The sequence below is a fragment of the Morchella importuna genome, assembly GCF_003444635.1.
Source record: "Morchella importuna strain M04M26 chromosome Unknown Morimp01GS001, whole genome shotgun sequence".
Classification (NCBI taxonomy): Eukaryota; Fungi; Ascomycota; class Pezizomycetes; order Pezizales; family Morchellaceae; genus Morchella; species Morchella importuna.
Window position 1 is genome coordinate 3,542,055 of NW_025763398.1, and position 17,730 is coordinate 3,559,784.

At 44.4% G+C, this 17,730-nt stretch overlaps 3 protein-coding genes across 3 annotated transcripts; all 3 read right to left on the reverse strand.

Annotated features, from left to right (window-relative positions):
• Positions 1 to 37: 37 nt before the first annotated feature.
• Positions 38 to 1,582, reverse strand: LAJ45_00907 (uncharacterized protein; the record flags this gene model as incomplete). The annotated part of the gene is made up of 6 exons (XM_046110506.1): positions 38 to 199; positions 251 to 595; positions 654 to 864; positions 918 to 929; positions 1,017 to 1,019; positions 1,527 to 1,582. The coding sequence occupies 6 exons, from the start codon at positions 1,580 to 1,582 to the stop codon at positions 38 to 40; spliced, it is 789 nt and encodes a 262-aa protein (XP_045977199.1).
• A 5,825-nt stretch (positions 1,583 to 7,407) lies between these two features.
• LAJ45_00908 (uncharacterized protein) lies at positions 7,408 to 9,663 on the reverse strand (the record flags this gene model as incomplete). The annotated part of the gene is made up of 9 exons (XM_046110507.1): positions 7,408 to 7,443; positions 7,496 to 7,638; positions 7,714 to 7,820; positions 7,889 to 7,964; positions 8,027 to 8,230; positions 8,282 to 8,717; positions 8,775 to 9,320; positions 9,376 to 9,560; positions 9,615 to 9,663. 9 exons carry the CDS (start codon positions 9,661 to 9,663, stop codon positions 7,408 to 7,410), a joined length of 1,782 nt encoding a protein of 593 aa, XP_045977200.1.
• Positions 9,664 to 10,421: 758 nt separating this feature from the next.
• LAJ45_00909 (uncharacterized protein) lies at positions 10,422 to 11,761 on the reverse strand (the record flags this gene model as incomplete). Its single annotated transcript, XM_046110508.1, has 9 exons — positions 10,422 to 10,481; positions 10,539 to 10,628; positions 10,681 to 10,739; positions 10,804 to 10,853; positions 10,906 to 11,148; positions 11,214 to 11,251; positions 11,343 to 11,371; positions 11,451 to 11,550; positions 11,636 to 11,761. 9 exons carry the CDS (start codon positions 11,759 to 11,761, stop codon positions 10,422 to 10,424), a joined length of 795 nt encoding a protein of 264 aa, XP_045977201.1.
• Between the last annotated feature and the right edge of the window lie 5,969 nt (positions 11,762 to 17,730).

The following is a 17,730-nucleotide window of genomic DNA, read 5'->3' on the forward strand; positions in this document are numbered from 1 at the left end:
CCCGACGGGAGAAACCACACAACCACACACTAAACATTTAGGCGGATGCGGAGGCTGAAGGAGTGACGAACACGGTAGTGTAGACGCTCATTGTGGTGGTGCTGGTACTATCGTATGAAATGGTGCTCATGGTGTTGTTGGAGTAGGGAGGGACGATAGGCGAATGGATAATACTCGGGGCAGCAACAGCAGAGACAGTCTATAGGATAAATTAGATAAATATAGAAGAGTTATGGACTGGAATGCTCACAATTGTGCTGTACAAAGTGATATACTGCGGGACATAAACAGTCTCTGCCGAGCAGGCAGCGGCAGCGGCAGGGGTGACGGCAGCGGCAGCTACGGAGGCATCTTCGACAGTGACGGTAGATGCGGTGTTAGGAACTGTGACAACCAAAGTAGTGGTACTTGTAGACTTGGACTTGGCTGAGGAAGCAGCAGCCGCTGAAAGTGCAGACGCATCTGAGCTGGCAGCAGCAGAAACTACGGGTTCAACTGAACTGGCAGAAGTAACCGCAACAGGTGTAGTTTCAATAATAGGAGCAACGGTGACTGTGCTCTTTACGTGTGCAATAGTCTGAGTAGTTTCTTCCGCCTATGATTTATTAGAACTACATGTAGTCAATGGTCAGTTTTGTAGATCGATGTCTTACCTTTGTAATGGTAGTAGTCTTGATGCGGCCATCACCCAAGGTATAAGTGACAGTTACAAGCTTGGTATTTGTCTGAGTAACAGTGACAGTGTATAGCGAAGTGGAAGCTGCAGTGGTGCCAGTTCCATAGGCAATTGAGGTCTCAGTCCCATTGTAGTTTTGCCTGGCTGCAAGATGGCCACGGCGGTGCAGGTGGTTGTGCCCATGAGCACTGCAAGCAGAAATCAGGGCGGTGAGACAAATGATGAGGTTATTGAAAGAAACCATTTTTTATTTCTATGATTGTTTGATGTCCGTAAGGGCCAGAAATGTCAATCTTTATTCTTTGAGAAGCACTGAAAACGATGCAATCAATGCGCAGACTTTCTAGATGTTAAACCGGAAAACGAAAGATTGATATTGGTGGCTTGCGGAAACTTGAATTTGAAAGAGTGACAAAGACCCGAAAGAATTGAAGCCGAAAGAAAAAACGGTAATGAACGTGGGCAAAAAACTTTGCGTTTTCAGAGATTTGTAGGTAAAGAAGAGAGAGGAGGGGGGGGGAACGAGAATAAAAAGGAAAGGGAGGGCGAAAATATGCTGATAGGAAGTTCGGGCAGGAGCATCACGCAGAAATCAGTCGCAAATTAGCTCTTCACCCTGGGGGGGCTCAGAAGTAGGGGTTTGCCGCCAGCGACTGGGATATTGAGGTTGCCCCAACATTAGGGAGGGTACATTGCTTGTACAATTATCTGGGCAAATCTTGCTATATCCCAATTTAGTATGAATTAGCTACTTGCCCAACTTAGGCTATTCGGTATCTGGGAAGTGGGGGACTGATATGTGAAAGTGTTAGGGGTCTAAGATGAAGGGAAGTAAATTTTCGCGATAAACATGAAACCCCTAAAGGTTCCAGGGGACAACTTCGTCCACTTTAGTACAACCTGCATTGGTAACCTAATCAAACGAGCAAATCAGAATTCATAGTAGATGAGTGTGAGAGACTCCGACATTGATGTCAGTTAGTTCCCCGGACGTAAATTTGGCTAGCATTCGTAGAGTATCCCCGATATCGTCATTTATCTATGCCCCCCAAACTGCAGCAGTTGTCGTTCTTGACTCTTGACCTGGTTGTTGTTAACAGCGAATCGGCTTCTTAGCGCTTGCAACCCTTTGTGCATACATCTTGAAGTCTCGCCTTGGCAAATTTCCCCTATCCGAAATTACTGATCTAATAATCAAAATCACTCCTCGAAGCAACCCCCGACCTGGGATGTAACTCTAATCTAGCTTTGGGTCCTTAAGGGTCCACGCTCCTCAACTTCATGCTCAATGTGCGGCACAACAGATCTCACCGGTAGCTACATGTAAGTATGAGTACATGTAGCTACATGTACTAGTATTTCTCTGACGTTTTTGAACTGGGCCATTATTGCATACACCCAAAATCATGAGCTTGGCGTATTTTTGTATGGCATGCAATATTAGTCGTGTCCACAAACGTTAGAGAAATACGAGTAGATGTACCTAATGCGAGTAGACGCGATCCCGGGGGTATGGTTAAACTGGGAGTATGATTAATTACACCTAAATTCAAGAAGGAATAAGAAGAATTCTTGAGAATAGACTCTATTCTTTACGAGAATATGGAGAACCGTTTTTAATCGTCAGGAGGAAGTCGTGGGAGTTGGCTATCCCTTAAGCTGTCGCGAAAATGCTGACCCACCAAAAAAAAAGCAAATTTGGTGTGGCTTTACTAACAGATCCCGTTATCTCTCTTATCAAATAATAGATCTCTCATGGGACAGTGGGAAAATCTCTCACATGCATTAGCGTGGCCTATCGAGGAAATGATTTACTGAAGTAAGGCAGCGAACTACGAACTTTATGGCACCGTTAAGTATTCCCAAGACCGACAAAGGCAGCAAGCTGCTTACCCGGATGTTTTCTCACCAAATTCACGGTCACATGACGTTCATGCATGAGAGAGATTTTCCCACTGTCTCATACATCCAGGGGTCAGCATCAACGTTAAGGGATACAGTGCGTCTAGCTCCCCTCTACCTATCAGAACGGGGTAAGGGCCTAGTGTAACCGCTGATTCCATGCAGCTAGCTAGGGTCAGGGCTACTCGTGCGTCTTCACCAAGGATTTTAACGTGACTGAGAGATCAAGGCATTTGACCAATTGGAATACCAAAATCCCTTTCTTCACCGAGTCAGGTGAAAATTCTTGGCGAAGACGCGCGAGTACTTGTTTACCAGCATATGAACCAGAAAATGCGAGTTCGAGAGTCAAGGATTATTTGTATGGAGTGGCGCCGATCTGCCGTACAAAATAGACATTTGCATTTTCTGGTTCATATGCTTGTAAGCAAGTACATGTATTTCTATTATCTACTGGATTAACGATTTTTCTAAACTCTCTGGCATCTGATTGGTCGAGAGCTGTAACCCTTAACTCCGCTGCAACTATCTCACTTTACTAAAATATGATGCTGTAGAAGCTCTACGGTTCACGCACTAATATTTAAAGATAGAATCAATTTAATTCATTTTTTTAAACTAAGAGCACTAGTAGCAATGGGAGCATGCGCAGGAAGAGGTGGACGGCGGTGGAATGGGTGGGGGACAGCGGGTAGGAGGTGGAGGATAGAGGACCTGGAGGAGGTGGAGGGTTTGAAGTCCAGCTTTCAATATTCCAATATTTTCAATACTCAGAATCCAACAACTCGCGGTCGCGAGGTGGCACACCCCTAGTATACATGTATGTATACATCCCTTCGTTCGTCAGAGCAAAATCGGAGACATATTAGGCCCGCGACGGCGTGGTGATATTCAAAAACTCTAGCTACCTACAGACTGTGGAGACACCTGAAAAAGGTATAAGAGGGGTCACAGAAGGTGACTTTACAGCAAAAGGCTCACGGAATAAGGATTAGGTTTATTATCGAGTAAAAGCTACCCATTAGCGCCTAGTCGTAAAAACACACGAAGGGATATGAAATTGATTATCAGTTCGAGGAACCGCTAATAACTAAAGCAAAGTATATAAAGATTGGAAGAGAAAAAAAAAGAAAAAAACCCACAAAGTTTGGTATAATGATGTGAAATAAACATCGATTCCTCGCACGCAGTCGGGGTCACCTACCGCCGCGCGGCAGGCTGGGCCCCTCCTTGCTCGCATGGAATTGTAGTCCTGGAAGAGTAGAGTCAATATTGATCTTGGACAGAAGACTACTATACTATATGTCATGACCGCAGTACTCAGGGTTTGCCATTTCAATGAAGAACAGCTGTAACCCGCCAGACCACAGAAATTGGAGGTACTTAATTACCCAATTGAAACCTTTCGTGGTGACGTGACAGAGATACCTGGCTATTCTAGATCTATTTAGTACTATTATACCTGAAGCATCAAGCAAGAATTGACTGCATGTATATGCCAAACAATGGATCCACCAAAATGGAATTGTATTCCCCAACTGTTACAAGTCCATTGATGCCAGATACCATTTGATGACCCCATCGAAATATTCTATTTGGGGACTCAACTATCTCGAGATCTAGAGGAGTGGCTTCATGGGAAAACATTGATTTTCCGGCGGAACACCGGAAACCACCATTTCTTTGCATTTAACCTGCCTTTAACATGCCTTTAACGGGGAATGTCGTCAGTAAAGTCGTATCTTATTGCCTTTAATATGCCTTTAACAGGTAAATACATCAGTAAAGGTGTCGGTAAAATGTCGGTAATGGGACAGGAATGCCTTTAACACACAGTAGGGCGATTATTGCATCAAATAATGTGTACCTCGCAACTTTTTGTATGGGAAACGTCAAAATTGATGCATTTCCACGGCTACTAGAGACGATCATAAATAGATCTAGAAATAAATGAACGAATGAACAGACGAAATGAGAAAAAGCACAAAAGACTTATGTGATGTACCTGCAGCTGCATGTATCAACCTTTAAGAACGTTACCACATGCACAATCTTGAATCTTCTGGATCGATCTCTCTCGGCCATTTCTGTACATGTACATATATAGTCGGCTCCCGATTTGATGTATGTAGTACCTTGGGTTAGGATAAACCATGTGCACGCGCGGTGTAAGGATCGGGGATACATGTATCTACATGTGGTCTCGTTCCCAGACCCATACGAGTTCTTTTTTTAGTACATGTAATAGTTGATAAAATGTAATATACGTAGTGCGAGGAAGGGGGAGCGATTTTTTGTACTGTATAGACCATATATACGTATCATAATGTACATGTATATAATATAAAGATGATTTGCTACTATAGTGCGCTAAGCACAAATCTTAAATTAATATGGTAACAAATTTATTCCCACAGTATGGCATGTGCACTTATAGTCCAGAGGTATTCAGATCCTTGAGAAATCCAGTGGCATATAAGCCGCATTGTAATGCAACGTTATAAAGGCACATGTACTCCTAGAATTGAATACCCCTAACTAACCAATGTACATGTACTTATGACGTACACGTACATAGTTATATATAATTACATAGGTGGTTATATCCATCGAGTGATATTCGATGACCGCACAGACTACATGTAGATTGAAGTACTGAGAGTATAAACGAGTCACATGAGACTATATGTATAAATATATATTTGCATGCCCATATGATGTGCACAGCGAGTGGGGTTCGAACTTTGAATCCCCCATGCATGCGGAACGACTAGCTAGTGCCATAAAAATAGAAACGCCGGACACAATTCAGCGGCTTGCCGCTCTAGCTAGCGAGTATACACCTCATGAGTAGGAAGCTTGAAGGTTGCAGGTTGTAGGTCGGAGGGTCGAAGGTAAGGTCGGAGCTCGAGGATCACAGTAATTAGCTAACTTACAAGGAAGCATTCTTCGAACCCTACCGGTCACTGGTACAGCCGAACCCCCAGGTATAGAATAAGCTATGGTACCCTCTATAAGAACAGCCCCTATATAAGGATTACGGTGTAGGGGCCCATTTGATTAGTAAAGTAATAAATTCAGTGTATTCTTGCTATAAGCCTGAGAATACTCTTAGTTATAAGCCTTATGACTTTGGGATGGTTTTGGTGCTGTACCTTTATAGAGAAATGGGGGTCGGCAAGGGGTTATTTTGGTGCAAAAGGTCTGTTACGGGGAGCAAAATGCAGCTTTTCTTCAACTGCCGTACACAAAACAATGTCTAAACTATATAGTCTTCCTCATCGTCACCAGGAACGTCTCCTATTGGTTACAGCGCACTACATGTATTTCTAATATTGATTGCATATATATCATTCGACAAAGAACTACTCCCGAGATGGGAGGGAACTAGCATTAAAGGCGTGTAGCTATTGCAATTGATGGCCCGGGATATAAAAGTACAAACACTGATAGAACCACAGCTATATTTTTATATATGATCATGAAGGTCGAATTTCCTTGGTACCATTTTATCATGAACTACTGCATAACATACTAACGCTACTCATCGAATGACTTAGAGTGCATACTAGAGCTAATATCACAGATTACATATAAGGAGAGGTGGTGATGACTAGGTTTAGTGCGTGCCTGTACCTTTGAATGACCCAATAATCCGGGATGGCGGAAATAATCTAAGAAATTACTATCGCAGTACCGCCCGCACCTTCATTTCCTCACTACATTTGGGCGGCCGAAGGCCGCACTCCGCTTGTACTATATATTTGTACATAACAGGCGAATTATTTTACTCCCACTAAACTGACTCTGGTTTGGACATAAACCCTAACCCTCGTAACCCTATCCCATGGCCTGGTAGAAACTTAAAATTCCGGGACTTCCTATTTCAGCAGGCCCTCCCAGTGGCAGAGTCGCTGCTCCATACTGGTAGCATGTGGATTAGTGTTAATAGTTCGTGGAGCAGTGACTTTGCCACTCGCTGAAATAGGAAGTCCCGGAATTTTAGGTTTCTGTCATAGTATGTATTTGTGGTTGAGTATTTGTGTGGACAACAATAAATTACAACCACGCTAAATTACTACCACACCAAAAATACTCAACCATCACCGGGTTGTGTCTGGGAACGAGACTACCATCTCGCGGCCCCATATCCGTACCTTTACAGGGAGATTCAACTGTATAAAGCTGTGGTACTGAGAAAATTTCGCCCGCTGTGGCATCCATTTGGGTGTGGCATACAAAAATAATCCACGGCATCGTGGTCTTTTACCGATATTTATAAACCAAGCTCATATTTCATACTAGCACCATTTCTATTAAACCATACCAAAGGTAAATATTCACTTCTATAATATGTACTGCCTTTATATATAACGCTGCATTGCAATGTCGCTATTATATCGGACCAATACGCGACTACCGATTATTTTAAGCGGTCCATACAAGTACATGTCTACAAGAGCACGTACTCGAGGAAGTGAATGCCCCTCAGGCATGTGTGGCATTGTGTTTGGCTTCAGACTCCTCTACCTGGTCACTACTATAATTTCAAATTATAACCGGAACGTACTTGTAAAGTGTCATTAAGTTTTTGTTACATACATAATTATTATATGCATTTAAATGCGAGCAACAAATTTGATATCATATAAATGTACCATTTCACAGGACGATTCGAAACGGACAAATAAAGCCTAGGCTGCAAAATAAATATGAAGAATAAGGGTCATGCGAGGAGGGAAACACTGACTAAATCCAATAACTCCCGATTTTGTCCCCAGTATATATAAATTACAGAAACGCATAAAAGAAGGCCTGGGAAATCGCAATTAGGGCTTCTCAGAATCTAGAACCGACGCCCAAATCTATTTTGTCTCGTTAGTATTTGTAGAGTAGGTATTTGGAGTTTCAACATACATCTCTGCTACCCTCATATGCATCACTAAGAGTTGGTGTGCTCGGTGAACGGTGGAATGGAGACAACGGTGGCGTTTTGAGGAAAGAACTCTGTGAACTGGCAGCGGTACCTGGTCGAACAAGGCCGGCCTTCTCACGTTGTTCTAGGATGCCAAACTGTTATCGGTATATATTATCTTTCGGATTTAGAGGGTATAAAGGCGAGAAGTTGTGCTAACCATCATTCCAGTCAAGTACAGAGGCAATTAGCTGAAGAATTTCATATTTCTTAGAATCCCCTCTTTGTATGCTAACAAACTGAAGGAAAACATTTGTCACAAGATTTCTATAATCACTATGTCAGCGGCATATCAGACAGATACAGGGTATCTGTGATATATAATGGGATAGTACTTGTCAATCTTGTCATCAGCGTTGTCACGTTTCAACATACGAAGAGCTTTTCTAAGATGATCGTTAAGCGTGACGGCTTAGTGAAGGTGGAATTAGTTTCTTTGATATGCTTGTGTGTAAGGACATTGCAAAGCCTACCCTCATGACGAAGTTTTCCAATAAGAAGGTTCTTCTCTTTAACCTCTTTCTCAAATGGTAGGACACGCTCAAGATCCCGCTGAGCTACAATTAACTGTGCTTCGGCTTCCTTTGCCCGTTTCTCTAGAGCTTCTCCTTTTGATGCTAGTTGGTTTATTTGCGCCTCCATGGTCTCAACAACTTCCCGCAATTCCTGCTTACGTGCTAGAAATGGTTAGTAGGAATAAGCTTTATAGGTCGGGAGACTATCAATACCATTTTGTATATCCTGTAACGCTCTTTGAAGACCGTCAACTGTACTAGACTCCCTATCCCTTTCTGAGAGAACTTTATCGTATGCTGCTTGTTGATTGGCCAGCTGTTCCTCTAATTCGATTACACGGTCTCCTAATGATTCCCGCACAGATCGCTCCTCTGTTGCTATAATCTCCCATTCCTGCATCGCCTGTTTGGCAGCTTCATACTCCTCACGAGAGTATTTTTCTGCACTGATTAAATCGTTTCTTTCTTTAATCCAATTCTGCTGTGAGAGATTTAATCTACTCCGAAGTGTTGAGAGTTCCTTTGAAGCATCATAGCCTTCCTCATTTGCTTTTTCTAGACTGGCCTGAAGATTGTTTATGGTTTGATTGAGAGCTCGGTTTTCTTCCTCTAAGTTATCCACCATATTCCGAGTACGTTCGAGTTCTTCCTGTGTGGTGTGTTAATATTCGCTAGTTTACTGGAACTCTACTACGGGTTTACCTACTGCGTCAGATTTCAGTTTATCACTGAGAGTTGTTCTGATGTGTGCAACCCTTCCAAGGAGCGCTTTGTATTGAGTGTCTAGTTGTTGTTTTTCTTCCTGTACTTTCGCTAGCCTCTGCTCTGCATCAAGACGGTCCTTTTCCCGAAATTCTTGCTCTCTCTCAAGTAGTTGTCGCAGTTTGGCAGTATCCATTTCCTTCGGTGCCGGAGATTCTCCACCCAAACCGCGAAGCCCCTCATGCATAGCTGTACTCTTTACTATGGGTTCCGACTTCTCAGAAAGCTGAGCCTTCAAATCTTGTACAGCTTTTTCCAGCTCCTGCGATTTCAATCTTTCCAGCTGTAGCTCTTCACTAGCCTGCGCTTTAGCCTCTGCTGTTGATGAACCCTCCTCCAACTGTCTTTTTAGAGCTTCCACCAGCCCCTCTAACTCCTGAGTCCTTCTGAGCCCCTTCGCTAGATTGTCCCGTAACGCATCCTGGTCGTCTTTATTGTCGTTTAAATAATGCAGATTCTCTCGGCCGTTAGGAGCGCAAGGCGCGCAATTCTATACGTCCCTTGAGTAATGAAACTCTTTTATAATGGCAAATAGGACCAAATACCGCGATTTCCGAGCCATCTTTCTTCTCCCCTTCTACATCGTCGTCCCCAAGCTCACTGTCCCTGTCTTTAGCTTCCTCAGTGGGACTTTGGGAGTTTGATCTCGATGCCGGTAGGCCTTCTTGTTCGCCACTATCTTGTTGTTCCTTCTTCTTCTTGTTCGCTTTCTTCTTCTTGTGTGAAGGTGCTACACGCTACGTTAGTACGAAACCATCAAGATCGACCCCACGGAAAGACTCACTAGAATTTGCCGTCATAGGCGAAGCAGACTTTGTGTCCGTGATATCCATATCGTCGTAATTGTTAAGAATTCAGGGGGGTCAGGGGCCAGAGTTCAGTAAACCTATCTACAATCTGGCGTCTTCAGCGAGTAAGTTGCGGCGGAGCAGGTACATAGATAGGTAACCTAAAGCAACGGGTAAAGCGACGCAACACTACATGTAGTACCACTACCGGTACATATGTGTAAGAGCAAAACGCTACTCATGGCAGCACAACAGAAGACCATGTACGCACATCTTTGTAATATGTATGTATATACATATCTTATATTATACTGTACCTTCTAACATGAGATTAATTACAGACGTTTTCCCAAGACACGAAGCGGGTTTTTTCCAGGTAAAGGAGTGCGCTAAATAATCTAGCTGGTTTAGGCCACAAGAACTTCTACGAGCCATGGAGAAAACCGAAAACTTGATAGCCTCCGAACCTACGTTTCCATTGATGTATTATTCTATGCAGTAGTAGTACATGTAGTAGTAGGAGAAGAAGAAGAAGCTCCTGTGGCCCATACATGTACTATGCAGTTTACTTTGTATTGTATTTTAGTAGACATGTAGTAGATTATATTTTATACCAAATACTACATGTATGTAGCCTGGCGTTGTCACGTGTTTAGCTATAAGGCTACATGTACATGTAACATTATTACATATACATATGTACATATACCCATTCAAAATACATACGTGTATGTAGGATTCTATGGAGCCAACTCCAACCCATAATCCAAAGGAAACAACCATTTTAACTCCATAACACTATTCTAAACAACAGCTGAACCATCGAGTTTCTTTCCTTTATAATAATGAAATTGTCCAAAGATCTATCAAAATGAATATCAGCGGGGTATGAAGCAAATCATAACTCATTACAAACTTACAATAAAGTCCTGTACCATTGTTCCCAAGCTCCCAATCAGCCAAGGGAGGTTATGGATCACATAGTCATGTTCAGTGGAATGAAGCAGGATCTAGAAAATAAGTAAGTTAAACTCAAATGACGGAACGTTTGGTGTTACTGACCCCTGCTCCATATGAGAGGTTTCCCAATAAGGATAACATAAAAAACAAAATTGAGAGACCTTCATTAGGGGTTAGCTCTGGGAAAATAAGAAAAATGCATGTATGCAAGCCTCTAGGAGGTACCTTCACAAGACTGGCACCGGTAATTCTTGATAATCTGAGGAATCCTAGCTCTACTCATGATGTCAGATTCTGTCTTAATAACCAGAACTATAGATGGCCAACCCAAGGTATAATACGGAGCTTATATATCCCAGGATTGCGCCAATCAAGGATATCTCGATGCTGTCTCCATCCTCGACTGTAACAGACCATGCGCCGCTCTTCCAAACAAGAAACCATCCAAGGCAGCCAATAAATACCACTGAGATTATCGAGAAGAAATTTCGAGTCATCTCCTCCATGGCACTGGCATCTTTCTCAGCAACGGTGGAGAGGGCAGGATTACCAGGCATGGTTCCAGAAAGCCTGTTACGGGAGTTTGCGTCTGAGCTTCTGCGGCGGGAAAACAATGGTTGGGTGGGGTCGTCTACGTTGCTTGAGCGAGATTGACGCCGTGCTTCTTTGACAGCTATCTTTCGCGCATTGGTATACTTGTAATAAAAAGTCTGGGATATTATGATAATATCTGCAAGGCAGAAGTATATGGCGAGAGTGATGACAGTGGAGAGCAGATCGGACTTTAAGGCACCTGCAAATGGGGATCAGCAATCATTAGTAATAGCGACCATGTGTCGTATGCAGCTCGCGGGAGGAAATGGGCAACAAACCAGCCAAATTTGCAATGTCGCCGAAAAGCCATACGAGCAAAAAGGCTGTAGATACACCATCACCACTTTGATTTTTGTAGTTCTCTAAAATTTGTGGTACCTGCAGCGCAAGCAAAATGATGTCAGTTAAGACACGGACACGGACACGGTTACGGTCGCAACATGGGATGAAAGGTTCAACACACGAGCAGAACAATCCATGAAACGAGGGATATGGTACCCGAGATACCCGACAGAGCCTCCCGAATAGTCAGTGTGACAGAAGCGTGCGCAGAAGGGAGAGCACCTGATAACACAGGATTTATGATCATGTCGGCGAGAGGAGAAAGTAGAGGAGGTGAGTGAATGAGGAGGGTTCATGAGGTGTTCTGAAAGCTCTTGATGGAGGGAAAAAAAATTCAGATGTCAGCTGCAAAAAGCAAGCCGGTATTTACATGTAGGTATGATGTATCGGTACTTGAGACTTTCTCTTTAGGTAAGTCTTACTCTAGATAGTGATTAAGGCTAACATCACTAGCTGCTTGCGCTGTTGTCTTATCTGATATTCCGAAACGAGACACACTGACTTATGTGTACTCTACATAACGTATTTGACCGTGATACCGCCCTGACATGGATACCGATCGCGGCGCAACGCAACCCGACGGGCCCGCGCGTGTCAACGAATATCAACGAATATCAATGAATTGTCAATGAATTAAATACTGTATATAAATTGAATATCTATTAATACTTTTTACCCCCTCTGAGGGTCATATTGGGTGTTCTGCGAGGTGGTGGTGGTGGGGAGCCCTCACTTTCCTCCTCAAAATCCTCAACCCGGTACCATTCATCCTTATCGTCATCAACGCCTACCCTACCAATATCCTTCAAATTATTTACAGAAATAGTAGTAGATATAGAGACACTTTTTTTTGACTTTGCTTTAGATTTAGAGGAAGATAGTTCCTCCTTTGATAACAATTCCTTTAATTTCTTCTTTTCCTCCCTAATACTTGTCTTTGCGGCTTTATCCCCATCTGCCTTCTCCCTTGCCTCTCTCAGCCTAATTACTTCTTCAGTAGTGATCACTCTTGCTTTGGTAAATCTTCTTCTGTCAGTGAAGGTTGCATTGGCAGTTTTTTTTGCTGTAGAGGCCCGGATTTTGTTATTGATATTGTCAGGGATTTCCTTGTCTGTGATTGAAGACCTTTGTCCATCAGCAAAAAATGGGTTTCCCCAAGACGAATTCGGACGCCCGGATGTCCAAATTCGTCTTTTGCCCGCAGAACCTCGTCTTTTGGTCAGACTAATTCGGACGCCCAGATGTCCAAATTCGTCTTTTGCCTGCAGAACCTCGACTTTTGGTCAAACGACCCCGTCATATGTCCCCCTCTTTTTGGCCGCTTATCATTTGATCACAAAACATTGTCCATTTAGAGCTCCAATTACGAAACTGGTAGTACGACCTCATTGGCTCGTCTTTTGAATCAATCTATCCTACACTCGCCTTATTCCAAATGTCCCCGTCTTCACGACCCGTCAAAAGACGAAGATGGCTCGATTGGGAAATATTTGTTATTTGACTCAGACATAATTCTCTTTCTAATAACTTATCATAATGCTAGTACTACAAATCTTCTGTCCAAAATCTAAGTCCAATAATCAATTCGTCTAAAATATAAACTCTAATGACTCCCGGGCCCGTCTAATACCTTCCGACCAATATGTACAATACAATCTAATGAATCGAATATCCACTGTTTAACATGTGTAAAGACTGCCGTCTAATTCCCATTCGTCTTCCCTATTCATCATAATCCCCCCAGCCCAAAACCTATCGTCAGAAGTCCACCTGTCTAAAGTCCCTTGTCTGGTGTTTATATCGTCAGTATCATTATAAAAGACTCAGTCCAACGTCCCGTCTTACTTCAGTAAATTGATCAGTATCTCGATAGATTGATAATACTATTAATAAACCATCTATTGTTGTAACGGTGGTCTATGGACGTAGGGACTATGGTGCCAAGGAATACAACCGACGCGAGGACGTGGCAATAGGTATTCAGAACTATGGGCTATGGAGTGGCTCTGTCTAGTTCTGACAACTAGTTGAACCCTATGACGAGGCGTAGAACAAAAGTAGTATTCGTTGGGGTAGATACAGGATTGGATTGGATTTTTATATTGCTTTGAAGTACAGGACTTATCGCACGCCGGACCCTCCGCCAAACATAAGAGAGAAAACAAAGGAAACGATGAAAGAAATTTAGAAGAAGGTACAGAAAAGAAAGGAGAAAAAACCAAAGAAACCGATCATCATTCCTCCGGGTCCTCCTCGTCCATTTCGTACCAGTCGAGTAGGTTGGTTTTTGTTGCAAACTGTAGAATCAGGTCTACGTTGAGGTTGGTGAATAGCCAGTTTTCCCAAGTGGGCGGCCCCGGGATTTTGTCCATAAGTGGCCTTCGTAGTTGTGTCCATCGTGGGCAGTCGATCATGGTGTAACAGGGCCACAGTAGGGCTGTTACAAAAATACCTGTTCTACCAGTCAAGCCATACGGCCCTAGGTTAACCGCAGCTGGTTCTTCACCGATGGGTGAAGAGAAGGGCAGATGAGCCCCTACCTCTATTGGTATAGAGGGTAGAGATCCTGGCGAGCAAGAAGTCTTACAAGTCAAGCTAGACGACTGGACCAAAACTAGAGCAGCAGGACGAGCAGACCAAATAAGGAAGGGTAACCCCAAACATAAGTTACCCTACCTTGGCATTCAACCTTTGAGGCGCAATAACTTTGCAGCCGATGCCCGGAAAATATGCTTTACCACGTCAGAAAGAATCCTGGCGATGCTCCGGTCCATTTGGGGTGGTTGAATGAACGCATTGCGGAGTTGAGGAAACACTGCAAAATAAACACGTTTTAGACCCCCAAAAATAAACCCCGGAGCGTCGAACCGCCGGAACCCTCCTGTTTCAGCCCGGTGCATCTTTGGGGGGAGTAAGAGTGCGACCCAAACTACCAAAGCAAACCTTTGCTTTAAAAACACCCAAATCTATTCTAAATACTCTGAATAAGCAATTGCTGTCTGGTCGGCTGTTTCCTCTAGTTCCTAGGATCCCGACCCTTTCTTGGCAAGGATTGCGAGATTTGACTCGGACGAAAATTCGTCCACGGTGTGGTAGCAACTCTTCTCCTCCCCCCTGATAGAAAATAGGTGGTGCCCCCAGATTATTTGAAAGGCGGACGGCCAGTGAAAAAAGGAAAGAGGTAATGAAGGAAGGGGCGCCGAACTTCCATAAAGGAACTCGGTTGCCCCAGCTTGGTTTCGGGGGGATCAGCGAGTCTTTACCAGCGAGGAGCCCCCTTAAAGTTATTAAGTTTCTAGACTACAAATAACGATCAAACAAGTGAAACTCTATCTTTCCATCGAACGAGCCGAAAGGATAGCTTGTCGAATTCCTTTCTGCCTATCTACCTGATCGAAGTCACGGTCGCGCCCTTTCAAGGCACCCCCGTTACACATGGTGTGTTTGGAGGATTGTTCCGAGCCGCATTGGCAGGGTTCAGGTTCCGTAAATGCTGCATATCTGTCTATCCTAGTGACTTGACATCGTATGCGGTGGATGAGTTTTGCTTTGGATCGGAGGAGTTTTGCTCGCTTTGGTGGGATTTTTAGGGTTCCTGGTTCGTGGTAGTTGATGAGTGGGATGGAGTTCCATTCTTCTATCATGCGTTTGGTGAGGGTATCGTTTTGTATCCATCTTTCTCTGTGGTTACCTGGTTCCTGAAAGGGTAGCATGAGTGATGCAATCCGATGTAGGCCTGTGCCTTTAATGTTTTTTATTCTGGTGGGGAGGAGTTGGATGAGTCCTTCGTTGAGTGGGTGGTCCGCAGGGTGGCAGAGGATGCGCGTCCCGTATTTCCGCGATTTGTGGTTGAGGAGGTGTTCGAGTGGGGGAAGTGCTGCCTCTTTCAGTAGTTTTTCGGTTTTGGTCCAGCGGGGTAGGCCTGTTATAATCCTGGCGGCTTCGTTGTAGAGGGGGGATAATGATCGGAGGATGTGGTCGGCTCCTGTCCACCATGCCTCCGATCCCCATAGGATGGTGGGGAGGAAGCCTTGGACGATGAGGTGGTGGATGGATTTTGTTGTTGATCCTGGGAGGTAGGCGATGTTTCTGATTCTGCCTAGGGCTATGAGGCCTTTGGCGATGGTTTCTTCGATGTGTGGTCGGAAGGAGAGCGTTGAGTCCAGCCAGACTCCTACGTATTTGAGTCTATCTTTGGGGTGGATTTCTTCTTTTGCGATTTTTACCGAGTTCTTAGGGTCCGGGGTGCTTGATGTTGTGGGTTTGAAGAAGACGAGGTCGGATTTTTGGGGTTCATATTTGATGTTAAGGGGTTCTGCTTTCTTAATTCTTCTTCCATCCTTTCGTTGAGTCTTTTGGTGATGAAGAGAGGGGACTTCGCGAGTTGGATGAGTGCGTCATCGTCGATGTAGGTGGTGTTGATTTCTTTGGGAGAGTTGGTGGGGTCTGTTATTACCCCGGCGTATATCATAAATAGTACTGGGGATAGGGGGGATCCTTGGGGTAGTCCTGAGGAATATGGTCGTGGTGGTTCCAGTTCGTGGTTAAATTGGAATTGAAGTGTTCGATTGGTGTTGAATTCCTTGCACCAGGTCGTCAGGTATGTTGGAAATCTTTGTTGGGTCATGATCTCGGCGAGTAGGAGGTGGTCGACACAGTTGAAGGCTCCTTGTATGTCGTTTGTGAGGAGTGCTGGTCTGTCTGGGGTAGTTCCTGTAGTTCGCTTGATCAGGAGGTTTTGTTGGATGGGCGTGAGCGTGCGGAGTAAGGCATCGATCGCTGAGATAGTTGGTCTGCCTCCGAATTGGTCTTTACTAAGGGTTTCCAGGATGGTTCCGGCAGTGCATAATCTTGTTGCCACTATCTTTTCCAGTACTTTGCTAAAGCATTGTAGTAGGGAGATGGGTCGGTAGGCTTTGGCCGATGAGTAGTCGGATTTTCCTGGTTTCGGGATTGGTATGCATTTTGCCACTTTCCATCGGTCCGGTTGGACTCCATGTCGGAGCATGGCTGAGAACATGTCCTGGAAGAGTTGGGTGTTTGACTTAATTGTTGCCTGTATGAAAGGATATGGTATGTTGTCAGGGCCAGTGGCCGAATGTGCTGGGCATGATTTGATTGCGGACGTGATTTCTTCTGTTGTTACTTCCTGGAAATCGTCACTAAGGTCAAAGGATGGGGGTCTGATTTGGAGTGGGGGGTTGTTGGGGGACGTCCAATTTGTGGGGAAGAGTTGGGCTCTTAGAGCTTGGCACTTCCCCGCAAACGTTTCTTCACCTTGTATAGTTGGGATTGTAATGTCCCTTCTTTTCCCCGTGTTGATTAGTTTCCAGATGGCACTTCCCTTGGCCTCTGTGAGTTCTTTTTCCCTTTGTTCCGCTTTGGCTTTTCGGATTGCTGCCGTCCATCTTCTACTGGTTTTCCTGAATGATTCCCTATCTTCGTCCTTTTGGGTGTTTCTGGCTTTCCTTTCTAGTGTGTTGAGGGTTGATTTGATTTCTTTCAGCCCTGGGGTCCACCATTTCTTAGATTTGATGTGTCCCTGGCTCCATGGGGTCACCTGATCTATCAGGTTATCTATATGTTCGAGTATGAAGTCGACCGATTGCTTTGTGTGGTTCTGGCATTCCCATGCTTCGGGGGGGAACTGGAGGCCTGAGATGTTCTCTTCCAGTTTTCCCCAATTCGTTCGGTGCCATAGTCTCCTGGGGATGTGGGGGGGCTTCTCTATTCGTAGTTGTAGGGTGGTTTTCCCATGGTCGGATCCGGCTCCATGTCGGTCAATGTTCCACCGGACGTCGTGGTCCAGTACTGGTCCTTTGACTAAGGTCAAGTCAATGATGGTCGGTCTGTTGTTGTTTCTGGGGAAATGTGTGAATTCGCCTGGTTCGTTAAGTAGGGATAGCCTTTGTCGATCGATCCATCTCTTTATTTTCCTGGATCCGGGTTTGTCCGTTCTGATTGTGTTGGTGTAGTCGTGGGATCTGTGCCCATACCAGAGTTGGTGGTGGCTGTTGAAGTCTCCCATGACGAGGCAGTTTTGGATGGTGGTTATCTGTCTGGAGATTTCTGCGAAGGGTCCGCTTCGTCCTGGTGAGTATATGTTGAGGATCTGTGTTTTCTGATTCTGGATTTCCACCGTGACGGAGACGATGAAATTACTGTGGGTGTAGTGGTGTTTTGGTTTCAGGTTGGCGTGTTTCCTGATGTATGTGG